This window comes from Lepisma saccharinum, chromosome 8 (genome assembly GCF_977018435.1).
Source record: "Lepisma saccharinum chromosome 8, izLepSacc3.1, whole genome shotgun sequence".
Classification (NCBI taxonomy): Eukaryota; Metazoa; Arthropoda; class Insecta; order Zygentoma; family Lepismatidae; genus Lepisma; species Lepisma saccharinum.
The window spans coordinates 72614096-72634541 of record NC_139236.1 but is presented as its reverse complement, the minus strand read 5'-3'; the positions used below and the strand labels follow the sequence as shown (position 1 = coordinate 72634541).

The 20446-nt window shown below is 36.6% G+C and overlaps 2 protein-coding genes across 8 annotated transcripts in view; one reads left to right on the top strand and one right to left on the bottom strand.

Moving 5' to 3' along the window:
- The window catches only part of LOC145991135 (copine-8-like), a 56646-nt gene extending 47007 nt beyond the window's left edge, over window positions 1-9639 (bottom strand). For all 3 annotated transcript variants that reach the window (XM_083126913.1, XM_083126912.1, XM_083126914.1), the window contains exon 1: window positions 9547-9639. The gene's annotated coding sequence lies outside the window, so the exon portion shown is untranslated. The remainder of the gene's footprint in view (window positions 1-9546) is intronic.
- Window positions 1-18727, top strand: part of LOC145991552 (anaphase-promoting complex subunit 13) — a 128097-nt gene extending 109370 nt beyond the window's left edge. Inside the window, exons 1-2 of one of the 5 annotated variants that reach the window (XM_083127582.1) lie at window positions 10005-10045; window positions 18488-18727. In XM_083127582.1, coding sequence (XP_082983708.1) covers window positions 18493-18717 — 225 coding nt within the window. In that variant the 5' untranslated portion in view covers window positions 10005-10045; window positions 18488-18492 and the 3' untranslated portion in view covers window positions 18718-18727. The other 4 variants (XM_083127581.1, XM_083127584.1, XM_083127583.1 and 1 more) reach the window with 4 other exon arrangements.
- The last annotated feature ends 1719 nt before the right edge of the window (window positions 18728-20446 follow it).

Below are 20446 nucleotides of genomic sequence, written 5' to 3'. Positions count from 1 at the left end.
TGGTTCACCTGCCTGAAAAGAAAAAATAAATATTAGTCACCGTTTTCACCATTTGTATGGAGACTTATGACTCACCCTGTATATTTTTTACCTTTCCATATATGTGCATGCAACATATACAAAAATTTACTTTGTGACACAAGTTGTATACTTTGACATGTTGGATTATCTTGTCCATTGAACTTAGAACCTTTTGCCATCCAAATGTATGATTCTTTCCTGCACTGATATCATGCAGATGTCTGAGAAGTGGTATGTCCTTCCAGATGTTGTTCCTGGTGGATCAACAACAGCCAGCAGATGGGGAATTGGTACTGCACATGTATCTTCATGTCATGGCCAATAGAATGATGGGGAAGGAGCATGGGGGTGAAGAAACTTTACAACATCATCTCCTTGATCTTCATCCACTTGAGATACCATTCCAAAATACCACAACTGATCATCTTTTACAATCCAAGATGAGGCCCAAGGTTACCACTGGACTTCTGAGTCATGTACTGTACATCCTGTGGTAGTCTACTGTAAGAACTCTATTGGGGAAAAGATTGTTTCATCACACTGTATCATATATAATGACCTGAAGCATGATGTGAACATGGTTTACAAAATTCAAGGAATAGTCGTGAGATTTCTGAAAGAAAATTTTTCACATGTCAAGAAAATACACTATTTTCGTGACAGGAGTGCTGCTCAATACAAAAACAAATATAACTTTCTCAACTTGTGTCTGCATGAAGAGGATTTCCAGCTAGAGGCACAATGGTCAATTTTTGCAACAAGCCATGGGAAATCAGAATGTAATGGGATTGGCGGAACATCAAAACGCTTGGCACGAAAACAGAGTTTACAGAGACCATTTGAGAGACAGATCACAACAACAGGGGATTTTTACAATTTCTGTGTGGAAAAAATTACAAATATTGCATTTCACTTTATTGAGAAAGGTGAAGTAGATTCAACCCATTTGACACTTCAAAACTGGTTTACAGATGTACAAACAGTTCCAGGCACTAGAAGTTTCCACAATTTGAGACCTCTGGATTCTGCAGGCACCATTGTGGCTAGAAGAATCAGTCAAGATGAGACCCCATCTCTCACGTACAGTCTGAAAAACCGCCAATCTTTTATTGTAACCGTACATGAACTTTTTCCTGGATGTTACATTGCTTGTAAGTATGATCAGTTGTGGTATTTTGGAATGGTATCTCAAGTGGATGAAGATCAAGGAGATGTTGTTGTAAAGTTTCTTCACCCCCATGCTCCTTCCCCATCATTCTATTGGCCAAGACATGAAGATATATGTGCAGTAACAATTCCCCATGTGCTGGCTGTTGTTGATCCACCAGAAACAACATCTGGATGGCAAAAGGTTCTAAGTTCAATGGACAAGATAATCCAACGTGTCAAAGTATACAACTTGTGTCACAAAGTAAATTTTTGTATATGTTGCATGCACATATATGGAAAGGTAAAAAATATATATGGGCAATATATGGAATATCCAGTAATTTTTAAACTTGTGTTTTGGTCAATCACATTTAAATATCTATAAGATAAATCATCAAACACCAAATGTTGAAGCAGGAGGGGATTCCATAATAACTGATATTGTTCAATGATGATTTCATATTAATAAAATAATATAAATTATTATTATTATTATCATTATTGTCATCTTCATTGCTATTCTTTCTCAGGTAATGTTGACATATCATCAAACTGCTGCTTACAAAGAACACAACATTAAACAAAGATTTTTTTGAACCATATATATTTTGCTTACATATGGATCAATTATTTTATAAATAAGCAAGGAAATAATAAGACAACAATGCTCAAAGAATAAACAAAAGTATAGAAATTCGAGTTTGCTTCACTGATTAATTTATAACACATTATTTGATTGATTTTGAGTTAACCAAAATATTTTAATACTCCGGAAGCCATTTCATCCAAATATCAGACATAAGTATATTATATTTATAGAAGGAATAAAATAACCATAACTTTTATTGCTGGGTAAGTTAGAATAAATATCCAGGTTAATTTTAAAAATACTTATGCTGGTATTAATTCATTCCCTTTTAATGATAATTGAAATTTTAGCAAGGCATGTTTTCGGCAACAAAATCCCGCTAATTTTGTTTTTATTAATTTTTTGTTTTACTAAAATATTGATATCATGTGATGTCATATTTTTTTCTGAAATGCCTATTGTTTGGTTAATATTGTTGTGAAATTTCAAAAGGATTGAATCATGTGTGAGCGAGATAGAATTTTTTTTGTAAAGCACTGCAGGTTTCAATGAGGGCTTCGGAAATGAAGGAAAACGAGACTTGGCTGAAAGTTTGAGAGGCCATAACTCTGAAACCAGATGAGTTAGAGGCGAAAAATTTTATGTGGTTTCTTACCACCATGGAAGGATTGAATGTACCAAGTTTCATAAAAATCTGAGATGGTGGGTTCCCAAACCTCTTTTTTTTGGTTGAATTGATATGGAATGACCCATAGGGAGGTGAGGACCAGAATGGACTGTCACTGTGTCGAGGGGAAAATATGTGAACAATTTGCAAGTTTCGCACAATTCTCAGAGTATGAAAGTATCTGTTTATCTCCTTTCGGGATCAACATTTCCTTTGAGTTCCATAGCATGGGTGTTGATTGTTGACCCAACGATATGAATGAATGATAAAAGAAAAACATAATAAAACACAATGCTTACAATGGGATTAGAATGAGCCCCCCCCCCCTTCTTCCGCCAGACATTGCAAAGTGATGTACGGTAGTTTAGCTTTTGAAGTGTTCTGGGATGTATGCTGACGTATTTTCTACTTGTCCTTAATTATCTCCCTTCTACAAAATACTTTGTCGACTGGCAACTCCGATTCATTCGTCCACAAGAACGCGTGGTTTTCGGGCATAGCGGACCGGACACAACGTACTGTGGGAGGTTGACTTTTGCTTTCTTCTGTCGTGTGAAATTTGCAGCGAGTGTTTCGTTCATATTATTTACATTACAGGATCTCTATTGTTTGTCGGTGCTGTGAAGTGATAAAGTAGGGGGACCGGGAGTTATTGATGACATACTGGAGAAGGGATTTTCGGAATTTACGAAAAAAGTGTAAACAATCCGAAATGGAAGGTCTGTTCCTGATTTGGAAAAATTGTTTCAGGCAGGAGTTGTGAAGGATGGTAAGCAGTATATTAGTCATTTTGATTTTTGAGAAGAAGAAAAAATATCTCTACTGAGTGATTGACTGAGTAGAAAAACAGTGAAACTTTATTGTTGGCCTTATTCGTTGGTTTCCTCTGCGAAAGATGTTGTGAAATAGTACAGGATACTGAGATTTATCAAATTTATTACATGAAATTTGAAAGGACGGAAAATGATTGAGCCGTTTCCTTCCCGTTCAATGTTCATCGCACTGCATGAAGGAAATAATCAAAGTTGAATTGTTGGACTCTGCGTAGCTACTATCAGAATATATTTGCGAATATAAAATATCATACATATATTTTACCTCGTTACATTTGGATATTGATACAAGGATGAGAAATTTCCCATTATAAAATTGTAGAAAAAAGTTATTTTCTGAATAACATGATGGCCAGGGAGGGGGGGGGGTTCTGGCCCCCATAATTCATTTCGGTTGGCCACTTGTTGCGTACCCTATTTTAAATGTCACCGCACGCCACTGCTGTCAGCACCTCTATGTGTACGAACGTCAATTATACTAGTATGCCTTCTCTTATCAATGAGAATATGATCTATCTGATTATGAGTTTTACCATCTGGAGAAGACCCGGTATATTTATGGATATCTGTCAGCACCTCTATGTGTACGAACGTCAATTATACTAGTATGCCTTCTCTTATCAATGAGAATATGATCTATCTGATTATGAGTTTTACCATCTGGAGAAGACCCGGTATATTTATGGATATCTTTATGTTTAAAAGTGGTACTTTTCACAATTAAATTCTTTGGATTGCAAAAGTAATCAATCTTATACCATTATCATTACTTAATTCATGAAGACTTTCTTTACCAATCGTGGGTTTAAATGTCTCTTCATTGCCAATCTGTGCATTACAATCACCTAACAGAATTTTCATATCATACTGAGAAAATTTATCAAAGACCTGTTCTAACTCTGTATAAAAATCATCTTTAGTATTATCATCTTTATCTTCCGTTGGTGCATGTATATTTATTAAAATAATTTTACACCACCTACCCTGTAAAACTGCATATGATATCCTATCATTAATATATTCTACTGTTTTAAGAGCCGATATAATTCTATTATTTATGAAAAAGCCTGTTCCAAAATTATGATTTTCAGTACCACCATAGAAAAAAAGTATAATTTTTAGTTTCACAATTCCCTTCTCCTGGCCACCTAAATTCCTGGACAGCTACCACATCTAATTTATACTTAACTATCTCATTAACTGTACACTGAAATTCCCCAGGCCGGTAAAGGCTCAGAACATTCCAGGTGCCTAATTTAATATCCTTATTCCTAATGTAGATCTTATCCTTAGTCCAGGGACCTCCCAAAGTTGTCCCCAGCCAGAGATCGGAACGGGGGACTATTTTACCTCCGGAATATTTTACCTTGGGAACATCCATGGCCTTATATTGCTGTTTGTTGACATGTCTTTTTACAGTGCAGAGTTGTCAGCTCTACGCCTAACCCCCAATATGAATGGAGGAACTACTACACGAGACAAACACAAACACATTAGACAGCACAATTACTACACAAGACGAACACAAACACATTAGACAGCACAACTACTACACAAGACACACACAAACACATCACAACTATAACACAATATAAACACAAACACACCACAACTACTACACAATATAAACACAAACACACCACAACTACTACTAACTAACTCCCTAGCCTTCTTAAACCCGAAGGTTCATGGCTGCAGCAACACAGGCCTTCCATCTTTCTCTATCTTGAGCAAGTTCTATATACACTTTTCCATCCATACCGATTTCCCTTAGGTCCATCTCAACGTTGTCCCTCCATCTTCGTCTTGGCCTTCCTACAGGTCTCTTACCATCAGGTTTCCCAACAAGAATCCTGTAAACTCCTCTTTCCTCTCCCATTTGTGCCACATGACCTGCCCACCTAAGTCTTCTTGATTTAATTATTCTAATAATATCTGGACATGAATACAAATTATGTAGTTCTAAATTATGTAACCTTCTCCACTCACCTGTCTCCTCATCCCTCTTAGGTACAAATATTTTCCTAAGGATCTTATTTTCAAATACTCTCAATTTATGTTCCTCTTTCAATGCAAGGGACCAAGTTTCACATCCATATAATACTACAGGCAAAATTACTGTTTTGTATATTTTAACTTTTAGTTTCTTAGATATTAAACGAGAAGACAAAAGTTTATGAAGAGAGAAGTAACATGCATTTCCTGAATTAAGCCTACTTTTTATTTCCTCTTTAATATAATTTTCATTTGTTAATATTACTCCTAAGTATTTGAATTTGGAAACTGGTTCAAACGAGTTGTTATCAAAATCAAAATATTGATAACAACTACTACACAAGACAAAAACACAAACAAATTAGACAGCACAACTACTACACAAACATACTAGACAGCACAACTACAACACAAGACACACCACACCAAGTTTAATGAGTCCGAAAAACGTCACCGAAAGGCTATTCCTGGATGAAGGAGAACACACTGGCAGTTTGTGCGAGGGAAAAAGTTCTGGCTCACGAACAGTGGGAGTCCAGAAGGAACACACATACGAAAACGGCATTGGTAGAGCGTCCATTTTCACGTATTTCGGTGAATATGCAAGTATGCTTCTCAATGAACAGCTGGGTCATATCAGCACCAGACTGCTATGTAAGGCTCTACGAGCATTTTGTGCTTGATATTATGTGATCAGCAGGGAAGAATTGTGGGATGTTATTTTAAATGCTAAGGGTTCTAAACCTGACTCTCCTAATCTAACAATGAAAGCATTCAGGAACAGTTTTTTAATGCTGAGTACCCTAAACCTGACACACCAACTTCAAAATGAAAGCATTTCGGAACACAAAGAACCTCATGTCAAATGACAAAGTGCTATGCGTATTGGAGTATATGGAAGGGAAAAATGCTTGGCCACGTGACGAACAGTAAGTAATCACTAGGAAACGGAATTTTATGTGCTAAAAAACTCAGAAATATTTTTTATGTGTCATAAATGTTGAACATATGTGATAAAAACAGGAAAATATGTGACAACAATTAAAACATTTGGTAAAGTTCTGGGCATAATATACAGCTGCATCCAACCAAGTGCCCCATCGCATAACTACAGGTATAGGGGGAAGGGGAACATCAGGACATTTTTGTTTAAAAATGTCTATTCTTCTAGACAACTTGATAAAACTTTCTTCCCATTTGAAACCAGTTTATTGACAATGGGATAAAGAGCTCTTATCTTTTCACATATTCTATGCAACGCATGAGCCACACATGTAACGTGCACATTTTTGGGGTAGCTAACGGCAAGGCCTACTGCAGCTTTTTTCATGTAAGCTGCAGCATCTGTCACGAGAAGAACATTGTCAAATTTTATGCCTTCCGGTCACAATAGTTGCATTGCTTCGTTAAAAAGCCTTGCTATCGTTACGTGTAGTCAGCCCCAGCTACTTACAGCTATTTTCTCCCAATAGGATCGTAGGCGAGGCACCAGAAGTAATCCAGCGAGCGTGTTCAAAGACTAAACAAACCTAGCACTCTCGATATGAAACAGGTGCGGAGAATAAACATTTTTCCTTCGAGGATTTCGAGGTAGCTGAAGTCAATGAGCAATTTTATGTATTTAATTCGCAAAATATGTATTTACATATGGAAAACTTGAAAATATGTGTTTTTAAGTAAAATAAAATTTGCTGTGCTGACATATAAGGCTATGATCAGAATTTTGGCAAAAATGAGGGTCTTTATCTTATCACAGAAAAAACATTTATTTACCTAAATTTCCTTTCCCTAGTAATCACTTATGATTCAGTGGCTTGGCATAGTTTTCATACAAGTATTACCGGTCAATAACAACCACCTTGCTATTTCGATTATTAAATTATATTATTATTATAGGGGTTTACAACATACACGACTGGATGTAATTGAACAAAATGTCAGTTTGAATTTCTCGAAAAGGAATTTTATTGTGTGTTCATGATTTCTAATATGCTGGCTCGTAATTGAAGGTTTTTTGATTATAATTAATACTAATAATAGAATACGACACATAAACAGTAAAACTATTTTCTGATAGGTGAATACTATAAAATTTCAAAGTTTCAGAATTGAGCAAGTCACTAATTTCATTCATCACGAAATTATAATCTACAAAAGATCCACTGTAAATGAATTGGTGCTTATACCAGGTGTGCCGGTCAATAATTCTTAACTGATCCGAAAGAAAACAAGTGTATCTGGGGAGAAAGGTAACAAATGCTTTATTCAAAGTATGCGCCATCGTTAGCTATACATTGTGCCCATCTGTCCGTCAAATTGTGGATGCCCTTCCAGAAAAAATGTTCCTTAAAAATTTCAGGTGATCCAGTCAGCAAGCCATTGTTCGACATCTTCGTAATTGTTGAAGTGTTGCTGGGAAAGTGAGTGAGATATTGATGAAAACAAGTGGTAGTCCAAAGGGACTAAGTCTGGTGAGTATGGCGGGTGGGGCCAGAATTTCCAGCCAAGTGCAGAAATGGTGTCTCTGATGCCTTTCGCTGTGTGTGATGAGGCGTTGTCGTGCTGCAAAATCACTTTTCAGTGTCTTGTCGCCAAATCTGGGTGCTTTTCGATCAATGCATGGTTCAAATTGATGAGTTGTTGATGGTAGCGAATGGCATTCACTGTTTCACCTAATTTCAGAAGCTCATTGTACACCACACCCTTCTGATCCCACCAAATGCACAGCATTGTCTTCCTTATGAAACGATTCGGTTTTGATGTCGATGTTGAAGGTTGTCCTGGGTCAACCCATGACTTTTCGCATTTTGGGTTCTCGAAGTAGATCCATTTTTCGTCCCCAGTCACTATCTGAAGCAAAAAAAACTTTCTTTCATGCTGAGAAAGCAACACTTCACACACCGTTTTTCGCTTTTCCATTTGTATGTTGTTCAGATAATGTGGGACCCATTTTTCTGCCTTCTGGATCTTTTCCATGGCATGAAGACGATCAGATATGGTTTGGTGACCAACATTTAACTTCTCTGCCAGTTGTTGTTGCGTTTGCGTATCGACTTCATCCAACAGTGCTTGGAATTCGGCGTCTTGGAATTTTTTCGGCTGGCCCAGGCGATCTTTGTCTTTCAAGTCGAAATCACTACTTTTGAATTGTCGAAACCAACGCACACGCCCATCTTGCGTTAGGACATTGTCACCGTACGTTTCCACAAGGATACAATGGCTTTCACCCACGTTTTTCTTTGGATTGAACAACAAAAGCAGGACACAATCCCGCACATGCTCCCTATTTGGTTTGAAGGTCTACAGGTTTACCACACAAACCCAATATCACGATCACTCGCACTCGATTGCACATCCACAGCATTTTGACAGGTACTGTCCTGGCAACACACTGACGTAACAGTTGAGACTGTGCACCAACCCTTGCTTCCAGCGCCATTCAGCGACGAAATTAGTAATTATTAACCGGCACACCTGGTATTTGCGAGAAAGGTAATTTTCTCATCTCCAGCCTGTTTTATTTTATTGTTTCTCCACAGGGAAAATAAGTCCTAAGAATTAGGGTAAATGTTTACTATCCTTCGGACACCTGTAAATTCTGAGTTTCATCAATTTTTGACATTTGTACTTACCTACCTGCTTCGTGGATAATTTTTTAACGTGTAATCACGTTTTTTTGATCAATTTCTTTTTTTAAAAAAAGTGTTTTTGTAACTGAAGAACGTACATTTCCGCAAATGGTTTGGGGGCTATGTGTCAATGGTTCGTGGGGCTTTGCGAGAATGGTGTATGGGGCTACGCATATTTTTTTTAAACCAATTTTTAACTATTGTATCCTATTGTGACCCTACCTAACCTAACCTTACCGGAAATGGTTCGTGGGGCTATGTATGAATGGTTCATGGGGCTATGCGTCAATGGTTCAATTTCAGCTATGAAACATTCCCACATCACACAAAACACCTTTCAGATGTTAGACAATACTACAGGAACTTATTATGGTAAGTAGTTTCTTCTGTAGAAATGAAGAAATCTGTCCGAAGGATAGTAAACTAGTACCCAAAGAATAGTTATTCAGTAATTCAACATGTCAAATTCACCATACTACATGCTAAAGGGGAAAGACAGGTAGGCTTGGTAGACAATTATCTAGGAACCTGTTTCGAAACGACTCCATTCACAAGACCACAAATTAGCACAAGACCGCAACATGAAGCGGATTCGAGAAGAGAAATACCAGTAACGAAAACAAGATGTAAATAAATTCTGAAAGTGTCAGTTTTGTTCCTTACATTTATTTCCTCACTGATGATCCGATTTTTGAAAATTACACAACTATGCTCTGCTGCATGTCACAAGAAACGATTCCCTTAAGTGATCAGTTTATATTCCTTGGATCAGTTTCAGTTATTCGTCTATGGTTATTCCTGTGTTATGATGACACGCACTTGGCAGACGGATTTTCCTGGTTTCTGTGTCAACAGCAATTGGTCAACAGATACTGCAACAACACAGACTAAACAACGGCATAATTCACGGCTTCACAGACTACCGCAGGATGGCAACAAAAAAGTCAATCAATATGTACCCTATCGCAGCATCTCCATAAATATATATTTTTTACCTTTATTTTTTAAAATTTACATATTCTACTATTGGTATACTTATTTAAACAATAATGTTTTATTTCCTGAATTAAAAAAAGTTATTTGAAAAATTTCCTGAAATTAATATTTGTGGAAAAGGATGCTTGCGGATGTGGAAAATTTAGGCATGGTTCTTTATATCAAGGTGATTGTAGTTTAGTATACTTACTCATAAAAGCAATTTGAAAAGCATTTTATATAATTGAGTGTATGGTTAAGTCCTTTATCTTTAAAATAATTGTATTTTGGTAGCCTACATATATCTAAATTTTCTCTCTCTATGTACAGTATTGTGCATATTTGCACAGTAACGAATTCATTATTGGAAATTTGGAATATGTTAGATTCATTCCACGTTAAATCGTTTGATAGTGTTAATGGAACTAAATTTTAAAATTCTTATTTTCTAAACGTGTTCAAAATGACTGTCTAGTCCAAAACAAAACCAACTATTCTCTAGCAGAAATCATCTTCCCGCTACAAACGGTTTTCGCACCTGAAAAAAAAAAAAGGTTGGAAATAAACAATGGGGTATTAGTATGGGTGAGACACCTATAAATCATATATTTCGCACTTTTTTACATTGCTAACGCACTATTTTGGAATGCGGAACATTTCCTAAGGTGAAATAATGCATTTCTAACTAAAATAATGTCTATTTCTTACATTTACGAGTACTTACTGTTACTTGATATTTCGATTGTGTAACACATTATGGCGGGCGATAGCGTACTGGTTCTGGGCGCGTTGTGCGAGTGTTTTGACGATTTATGCAGTGTTGCAACCTCGTTCACCTGAAAATACCTACTTTCGTGCCCGGATTTGAAATGATACTAATACGTCGCAAACCATTGATGTTAGCCCCACAAACCATTCACGTTAGCCCCAAAAACCATTTTCTGTAAGGTTAAGTTAGGTTAGGCAAGCATAGTTAAAAAAAAAAAAATCGATATGTTCTAGTGAAAACACTGCAAGTTTGAAACACTGACTATGGGGTTACATCATCTTAACACACAGAGCATTGTGCTCTCGTGCAGAAAGCAAATGGCGGCAGCAGAAACAGCATGTCGGACAGATTTTTGCAGAAAACAACATGTATTCGCATTAAAATGGATCAAAACTACATTCATGAACTTCCACAAAGCTACAGTAAATGATTTCCGTAAGTACTTTCTCCTGTAAATTTGAAGAAATCCGTCTCCCCTATACTATAATGTTACCGACAATAGTGCATGTAAACTAAAAAATAAAAAGTGAATGGGTAAAATTTTCGTTTCCAGAAAACGTATTTTTTTCAATTTTACAAGAGAAAGTACTTACTGAAATGAGTTTATTTATACTTTAGGAAGGTCTTGGAAGTGTGTTTTCCCCATTGCTTAAATTTTTTTGCCGGTAAACCATTTAATTTTCGACATTAATTTGACTCCGATGCACGAAAGCTGTTCCCTTGATGTCCGTATACTACGTGCGTTTAATGATGCAACAACCGGTCAGTGTTTCCAAATATACGGTTTTTAACTGTGTAACAGTTGTAGAACGTAAATAAACGTGCGTTACTGTTCATCATTTCTGATTACGAACTTGCGACAACATGACGTGCACAAGATGCGTGGTAAAATTGCACGACGTTGAAGATCCAGTAGAATATGTAATTCACCATGAAATTGTGAAGGAATTGGAATGTCCCCAAAAATAAATTATCTTCAATTTTTCTAATTTTAAAAAACAATTTTAACTATGTTTGCCTAACCTAACAGAACCTAACCTAACAGAACCTAACCTAACCTTTACCGTGTACGGTTTGTGGAGATATTTATGAATGGTTCATTTGGCTATCCATGCATGGTTCGTGGTTCTATTTATGAATGGTTCCTGAGGCTATTTATGAATGGTTCCTGGGGCTATTCATGAATGGTTCGTGGGGCTATCCGTGAATGGTTTGTACGGCTTTTTATGAATTGTTCATGGGGCTATCTGGTTTTCAAACCCAAGAAAAAAAATCTATTTTTAAAAGACAATTTTAATTATATTTGCCTAACCTAACTTACGCTTGCCGTGCATGGTTCGTTGGGTTTTCGAACCTAAAAAAAAATATTTTTCTAATTTTGAAAAACAATTTTAACTATATTTGCTTAACCTAACATAACCTAACCTAACCTTGCCATGCATGGTTCATGGGGCTATTTATCAATCCTTTGTGGAGCTATCCATGCATGATTCGTCCGTTTTTCGAACCTGGAAAGAAATACCAAATAAGTAACATGGAAGTAGGTATTTTTCTATGAAGAAGGTTGCAACACTGCACAACCACTGATCATGGACAACACTAGTTAAGATTTCTCCACCATATCGCGTGTAACACAAGCGAAAGCGAACAAAAAAAAAAATACTCGATATGTCTAAAATTGAGATTATTTGCGTGGAAAAAACGAAATGCCACCTTCAAGAATCCTTAGGAATGCAGAATACGAAAGTATCAATGTCAAAAATAAGAAAATAAGGGAATTAGAGATGTTTGGTGGTTACTGAAATTTTACCGAAACTTGTAATGTTTCGTGGTGCTATCCGTGAATGATTTTTGGGGCTATCCATCCCGGAATCTGTGGGAAATTTAAACTAAAAAATTATTTTAGTTTTGAAATTTTTGAGTCTAAATTTTCCACTGATTCCGGACTCCGCCCCTGGGGTAATTGACCTACCGCCCCCTACCGCTACCCTGGCCCCGCCTCTGCTCCGCTCCGGCTATCTGGCTTTCTCTATAGAGTCCCTGTGAAAGGCATGTTAGAAATTGGCGGGAGTCACCTGCCCCCAAATGAGCCCCAAACTTTTAAATGTGAATAAATCCGTTTCCAGGATACGGAAAACTTACCTGAATTTCACCACGCAGCCACGACATGTCATATTAGGCATATACCCACAGCCCATTCTTTCTAATGAGTAGCTTACATTCACTGCCACATTTTCGACATTCCTTTCCTTTCTTCACGATCCCATGTTCAATTAAATTAAAAAATCCACTGGATCTTCCACACCCGGTACGAATTTCACCACGCATCCACGACATGCCATGTTTCTAATTTTCGTTGCAAACGCAGACAGTTCAAAAAACTGGATACCCAATGAACATGAACAAAACACAATCACGATCGATGCGTGATGATGTACGAAGGTGTACGTGCCAATGGCTATTGTCCGTCGGAGAATTAATTTTCAACAAAGAACATGAATTTCCACTATGAAACATTCCCACATCACACAAAACACCTTCCAGATGTTAGACAGTGCTACAGGAAGTTATTACCGTAAGTAGTTTCTTGTATAAAAATGAAGAAATCTGTCCGATGTATAGTAAATTAGTACCATATTTTCTGTGCTAATTTGATAAAAAATAGTAACAGGTGCATTTGTGACATAGCATAGTGTAAGGAGAGGTCGTTGAAAAAGAAACAAAATGTAGGTCAATTATATTTTATATATCAAATAATCAAGAAGGATAAGAAGAGTAAACGTTGAGATCCTGTTAGGCTCAATTTATATTATTCAATTCTATTCAATTTGAAACTCACACTTTGACATTTTATACTGTGTTTTTGTTTTAGAATATTCTTTTCCTTCCATCTATGATTCTTCTCTTGCCACCAGCCATATGTTTATTGTCGTCCTGGTTAATGACTGCTGCTGCCATCTAGGTCACATGTGGGCTTCGAACAGGTTTTTGTAGTTAGGTTAGGCAGATCAGGTTAAGGGCTCTTAGCAGTCAAAGGTAACAGTTTACTATGGGGGTCTTCAAATTTACAGGAGAAAGTACTTACGGAAATCATTTTCTGTAGCGTTGTGGAAGTTCGTGAAAAAATGCCCTGCTTCTGATGTACCTCACAAAGCAACGGTTTTATAACCAGTCCAACACCAACAAATGATCCCACAAATTGTTTAAGAGTTGGTATTTATTGTTGAAAATAAGTTCTCAGATGTTTTCAGCAAAGTAACAATGTATTTGAAAATAATGCAATTGCTTTTATTTAGATAGATGCTAACATAAATTTATGAACCCAGTGATAGCCTACAGGATTAGTTTAGTACATAAAACCTGGTGTAAATATCTCTTATGATTTTCCTTTTCAAAGTTTGGATTGCGCATCTTTTGAAACATACTGTAGTATGCACAATTGCTAGTAGGTGGTTTCCTGGCGCCTAGCTTTGAAGAAAATTTTTCGAGCACTGATTATAAGAGAGTATACTATCATAAAGTTTCTACTTTCCATTATGATTCATATGTACGCGATACAGAAACACGTATTGAGAATTTTAATAATTGATTAATATTTACTTTTATGAAATACCGAAGCGAAAGTGTAAATTCAACAATGAAAACGAGAAAATTTTAAGGTTTTAGGGATGGGAGAAACGAATATGAGGCAGGGTGTAAAGTAGTCAGTCACTTTCCCCTGTTGATGAAAGTGTGCCAGAAATGTTCACGGCAATAAAATTATATTCCTTGTCCCAACCTAAACTAAACATAAAATATTAATTCAGTTTTGGAAATAGGTTAAATGGAAAAATCCCGGCCCGATCCAGACTTTCAATATCCCAAACAGTCAGGATTCCAAATTCCAAATTGACATTTTAAATTTTAAATTCTTTTCTGCATTGTAAGTGTCTGAAACCTCTCAAAATTTATTTTTTTATTTCAGAAAAAAAAAACAAAAAAAGATCATTCAATTTTGGACATTTTCCGTCCCGAAATTGCAAATTTTTCCCATCCCGAACGCAGGGTTTAAAAACGTTTCCTGTTTCCTGTGTTGGTCCCATCCTGACCAAAAAGTTTCTTTCCAACATAGCCTAGGGTTCAAAATGGAAATTTGCTGAAAACGGAACACTTTCGTTATCATGCTGTTGGATTTATTTTTATCTCCGATTACGACAGTGATGAGATGGAACAGTAAAGGTTCCAGATATTCATGAAACCAGAATGCCGTTCCGGTCAGCTCCGGTCCATTTCGGGGCCTGACAGCCCCCCTCTTTCCACATCTAGGTTTAAGAGTAAAAATTGCAAATGTGATGCGATTCTTTTTTGCGGTGTCCTCTTTTTTTAGGACTTCGTCCTCCTTTTTCACCATGCACTGTCCTCTTTTTCGAGTTTGTGTGTCTGGTCACCCTAGACATATGCAACATGGAGCAACAAAAAATAAGAAAATACATATGCATCATATTAACTAAATTGTGTACGTATTCAAAGTTTGCCGGCTCCTGTGGCAGAGTGGTTAGCACATCGTGCTACGATGCCAGGGGTCCCGGGTTCGAATCCTGACCTGGGTATGGATTTTGTGAGTGTCCATTCACGCCTCTCTGGCACTGCCCCTGTGGCAGGTGCTTGTGTAAGGCACTTTTCAGATCTCCAAACAGTAGTAATTACTTTTACCAAGGTTGAAATTTACTGTGACAATCATTTCTACAATTCTGCAATACTTCGTCTTTCTCCTATAAAACTTTAAAAAAATCATTAAACATTCGGAACTGTTACCAGATTATGCTTTCAGAATACATAAAGTGTGTATACTATGTATTATTGAAACCTAGTATTCTTCCCTGCCCTCCTCCTATTTTTAAATATAAAATTCCAATTTTATAGCGATCTGCCTTATACCTATAGTGAGGTTTCACAAATTTACATGTGAAGTCTTATATTCCAAGAGTAAAAGTGGAAAACATGAACATAAGCATACAATTAAGAAGTGTTAGGATACTATATGTTCCAATTTAGTCAGGGCAATCTTTTTTTATTCTTGAGTCGACTTTATTCTGACTGCAGCCAGTTTGTGAAAATGACCCACATTTTTTTGTTAGTATACATTCAGGCATGTTCTTTTTCATTATAAGAATCACTGCTAATGGTGCTGACATTATTAAGAAATTAAGTTATTTCATGATCCTGCTTGCCTATGGTATGATAACGTGGGGGCAGGAGCGTGAAATGACTTGAATATCTTCTTCCAGTGGAAGAGTAGGCACAGGCGTGTGAAGAGGGGGTGGTGGCTGTGCTTTTTTGGAAGTAAGCAAAGTTTTGTGTTAAACCTGTGGTTCCCAAACTTTCTCGCTTCACCGCACCCTTTGTGTTTTAAGATTTTTCCACCAAGTCATAATGTAGGCTTATCTAACATTTGCAATGCTCAGTTAGTGTGGGTAGGTTGCTTGCCTTAAGTTAAAAAATAAAAACATACTTGAAATTCAGAAGCATTTTATGTGTAAAATACTAAAACTATATGTAGACTAAGAAGTGAGTGTCATTTCAGTGAAAATATTGGAACATTGCACCACCACACACACACACACTTTGGGAACCACTATGTTAAACTATGAGAAATAATCCATACAAGGTAAAAGGTAGAATACTCGCTCAAACTCATTGTAAAAAATATTAAATCAGCCCTTTATATTTAATATAATTTTTTTCCATCGATTCATAAATGAGTTGTAATGTTAGTGAGTGGGTGCTTTTGTAGGGCACAAAAGTATAGGGTGACCCGGGGTAATTATTGGACACAGAAAATCGGGGTAAATATTGGACAGGGATCAAAAACCATGTTGTATCATAATTTGTTACATCTAACCAACCATCATTTGTTAATTGCATATCCAGCAATGCTCTGATTAATTATTGGGATGAGATTAGTACAGTTTCTCAAAAAATATATTAATAACCCAAAACGCTTGAAAAAAATGGTTTTAACTTTTTTCAAATGAAACAAAATTGTGTATATGTTTGTTTTCTTTTAGTTGATCTTGAATTTTGTAATGCCCAGTCTTGGATATGTGTATGAAGGTGGTTTGTGCTGAAAAACACCATTGTAGGATGAACAGTAACAGTATGACATGTATGTTTAGTTATGGGGTAATTATTGGACACAGCGGGGTAAGTGGTGGACATGCTATGGGGTAATTGTTGGACAGCTTGAATATTGGACTGCAACAGGTACTGGTGGCCAGCGCAACCATAGATTGAAATTGTGAAAACACTGTATGTGTTTTATGGTCCTGTGCAAACCATATCAGTTAATCCATTTCAAATAACTTGTAATGATGAAGTAAGGTCAATGTTTCAAAGTATCTCTAGTGCCTCCCCGATGGTAGTGTCGTTCCATTGTAATCAATGGGTCCCAGGTTCGATACCCGGTGGAGGCACATAGTGTTTTGGATCCCAATTTAAACTGTAGGTGCAGTCCCGAATAGCCTTACTCAGTGTGGTATTTAAGAAATTTCCAGTGGGGGGAAATTCTACTGACTGTCTAGGGACAGCATGAGATAATGACTTTATGCCATATAACATTTCTCCCCCATTAATAAAATTTATCAAGCTGAGGGGGGACACAAGTACCCAGAGGGGGGAAATCCCCGTCATCCCACCCTGGCCTTACTGTTCATAAAGTGGACTTGAAACACCAAATCAAAATCAAAGTATCTCTAGACTCAGGAACGAAATATTCCGTACTGTGCAGTCTGATCGTGTAATTATTGAAGATGATGTGGAAAGTGACAACCTAGTGTAAGCCTATAGCATCTCAATATGCTTTGTTGCAGTGTGTTTGATTAAAAAACATTAAAATACATTTGTGCAATGTTTGTAAGCCTACTTGAACAAAGAAGCTGTCTAATAAGTTTAAAGTTTTAGTTTTTTTTATTTAGTGTTTACTTATAAATGTAGATAGTTCGAATTAGTTCAGTCAGTTAGTTGTAGTTTGGTGACAGACAGCACCTCAATATGCTTAAATTTACTTGTTATAATAATTTTTCTTATATGTACACATTGCTTGCATTGTAGAATTATTTTCCTGTAGTTTACGGTTATTACAAGCATAAGAAAACAGTTTTTCATTGTTATAACAATACATAACTGTATCTTTAGTCAAAATGAAAATACATGTCTGATGAAGGGAGCGTGTGTTCTCCTGAAACGTCGCAACGAAAAACTGTTTTCTTATGCTCGTAATAACCGTAAACTACGGGAAAATAATATTACTTGTTATAGTTTGTGTGATTAAAAAACACCATTTGTGCAATCATTATTAAAATTATTAAAAGGTTGCCCGAAAAACTAAGATTCTTGCTAATTTTTACTAGATTTCACTGTTATACATTTTTTGCTGCAGTCATATGGTGTTCAATAATTACCTCACACACAGCACGTATAGTACACACCATTGTCCAGGATTTACTCCCTATAGCTCATCTCTGTACTGTGCAGAACAGATTGAAAACTAAAATCCAATATTTACCCCGGTGTGTCCAACAATTACCCCAAGGGCGGTGCAATTTTTGGACACAGTTTTATTATTTTTTTCTACTCCTGAAGGGAATTAGTAAATTTCAACAATGGTATCCGACGGATATATCAAATAGTCTATACCAGAGAAATTACTGGCTAGAAAAGTACATAAATGTGGGAGCTATAGTTGAAGTTTGATTCTTGTCCAATATTTACCCCGGGTCACCCTACGTTAAACATGCCAGAATTGCCTTAGCAATTTTTGTTTCAATACTAAGGTTGCCATCCTGCTAATATTCATAACGATAAGAGTTTTTCAATATGTAGGTAGCATGGACAGCCAGGTAGTAACTGATGGTCGGCTCCTGGACATTGTGGATGACAGATGGCGGGAAGAGCAGCTTCCAAATGATGATGTGGCTGTTCCATTAGTTGAGTTGCCTGATCCAGAAGCAGATAATGGGGATTCCCATATGACCCTCAGGGAACAGGAGCAGAAGTGGGCTGACTTGGCATTGGGGACATTGAGTGAACAGCATCAAGGATTTCATAACTGATAGTAACAAGGTGAGTTGAAAAAGTAAAGAACAGTTGTGCTTATGATTTTTTTTTTCTGGCAACCCAAGATGGATGTGTGGTCTCTAATGCAAAACAAGCATTAACATGAGCAATGACATTTTAGTTCTAATTCAGTCACTAGTGAGGTGTAGGGGAGATCCAGTTTTTATGATTCATAATATTTGACATATTTTCAAAATTATTCTTTCCTTACAGAAAATTTAGCTTTGGATCATTGAAATTTACACTAAAAAATCCATATACTTTATTTTTTGTCAGGCAATCATAAAAATGTAGTGGCAATGTAGATAGTAAGTTATTTTTCTTGCTAGGATGTAAGCTGGAGGAATTTCAGTGTTTTCAGTAAATTTAGCAACTGCAATTTTCTCCTTATCATGCCAACATTTCAGAGTTTTCAGGTTTTGATAAATGTATATAACGTTTTCCTTGCTATTTTAACTAATTGTATTTAGGTGCAGCCAACCTCCATGGCAGAGTAGTTAGCTACGATATCAGAGATCCTGGGTTCGAATCCCAGCCTGGCGATGGGTGTTCTTTGTAAGTGTCCCTTAATCACTCATCTTCATTTTCGCAATTAGCCAAAAGTGACAGAAAAATAAACCAAACCAATCAATCAATCAGTTATTTAAGGTGCTTTCTAATCGTCACTTAGAAACCCATTTTTGTAATTAGCTTTCTTATCAATATCATGGCTTGTCGAAGTATTGGTAAATTTGCCAATAATTTGATTCCAATAATTCTGCTGTTTTGTTATCCTCGTGGATACAAATGCCAAATGCATTCATGCTGTTGTTTCTTCCAAAAGAAAATTCCATCAGAATACATCGTGTTGCATGCATAATGAAATGAATATGTCATTTAGGTTTTGAACTCAGTGTTTGGCATTTTATACCAGATTGGTTTTTCAGTCAATAATCTCTATTTGTTACATTATTTTGCACTGTTAACAGTAAATTCTGCACAAAATTTAATGCATTGCACATCTTTCAAAGCATTTGTCTAGAAACTGTTCAGGAATTTGATGATTTTAGGGTTGATGCCCTCTAAATGCAGCAAGACAAACTGCAGGATGTGATTATGATTTTAGAACATGCTGGACCATGTTCACCATGCGGGATTGAAAGAACTAGAGAGGCAGTGAAAAACAAAAATGATGCATTTAGAAAATGGTTTAAAGTTAAATCACAAAATGGCACGAAAAGAGTACGTGGAAAAGAAGAAAGAGGCAAGGACAGTAGTAAAGGAGGAAAGAAGAAAGTGGATGGAAGAATGGACTAAAGTGCTAGAAGAAGATGTAGATGGGAACAAGAAAGTATTGTATGGATTAGTGAGAGAAAGGAGAAGAGAAAGAGGAGACAGCTGTAAGGAATGAAAGGGGAAACGTAGAAGAGGATGAAGAAATAAGGAAAATATGGAGAAATCATTGATAAAAAAGGAAATGAACATGAAGAAGTGAAGGAGAAAGAAAACAGGAAGGAAAAGTGAATCTAACATGGAAAGAAGTGTAGGAAGCTCTTGAAGAGAATGAAGAGAGGTAGAGCACCTGGAGTAGATGAAGTGCAAGTGGAAATGATACTAGGAGCAGGAGTGATTGGTATGCAGTGGCTGTACAGTGTGTTGAAAACAGTGTGGCAAGAGAGAGAAGTGCCAAGACATTGGACAGAGGGACTAATAGTTCCCATAGTCAAGAAGGGGAACAGAAAGGAA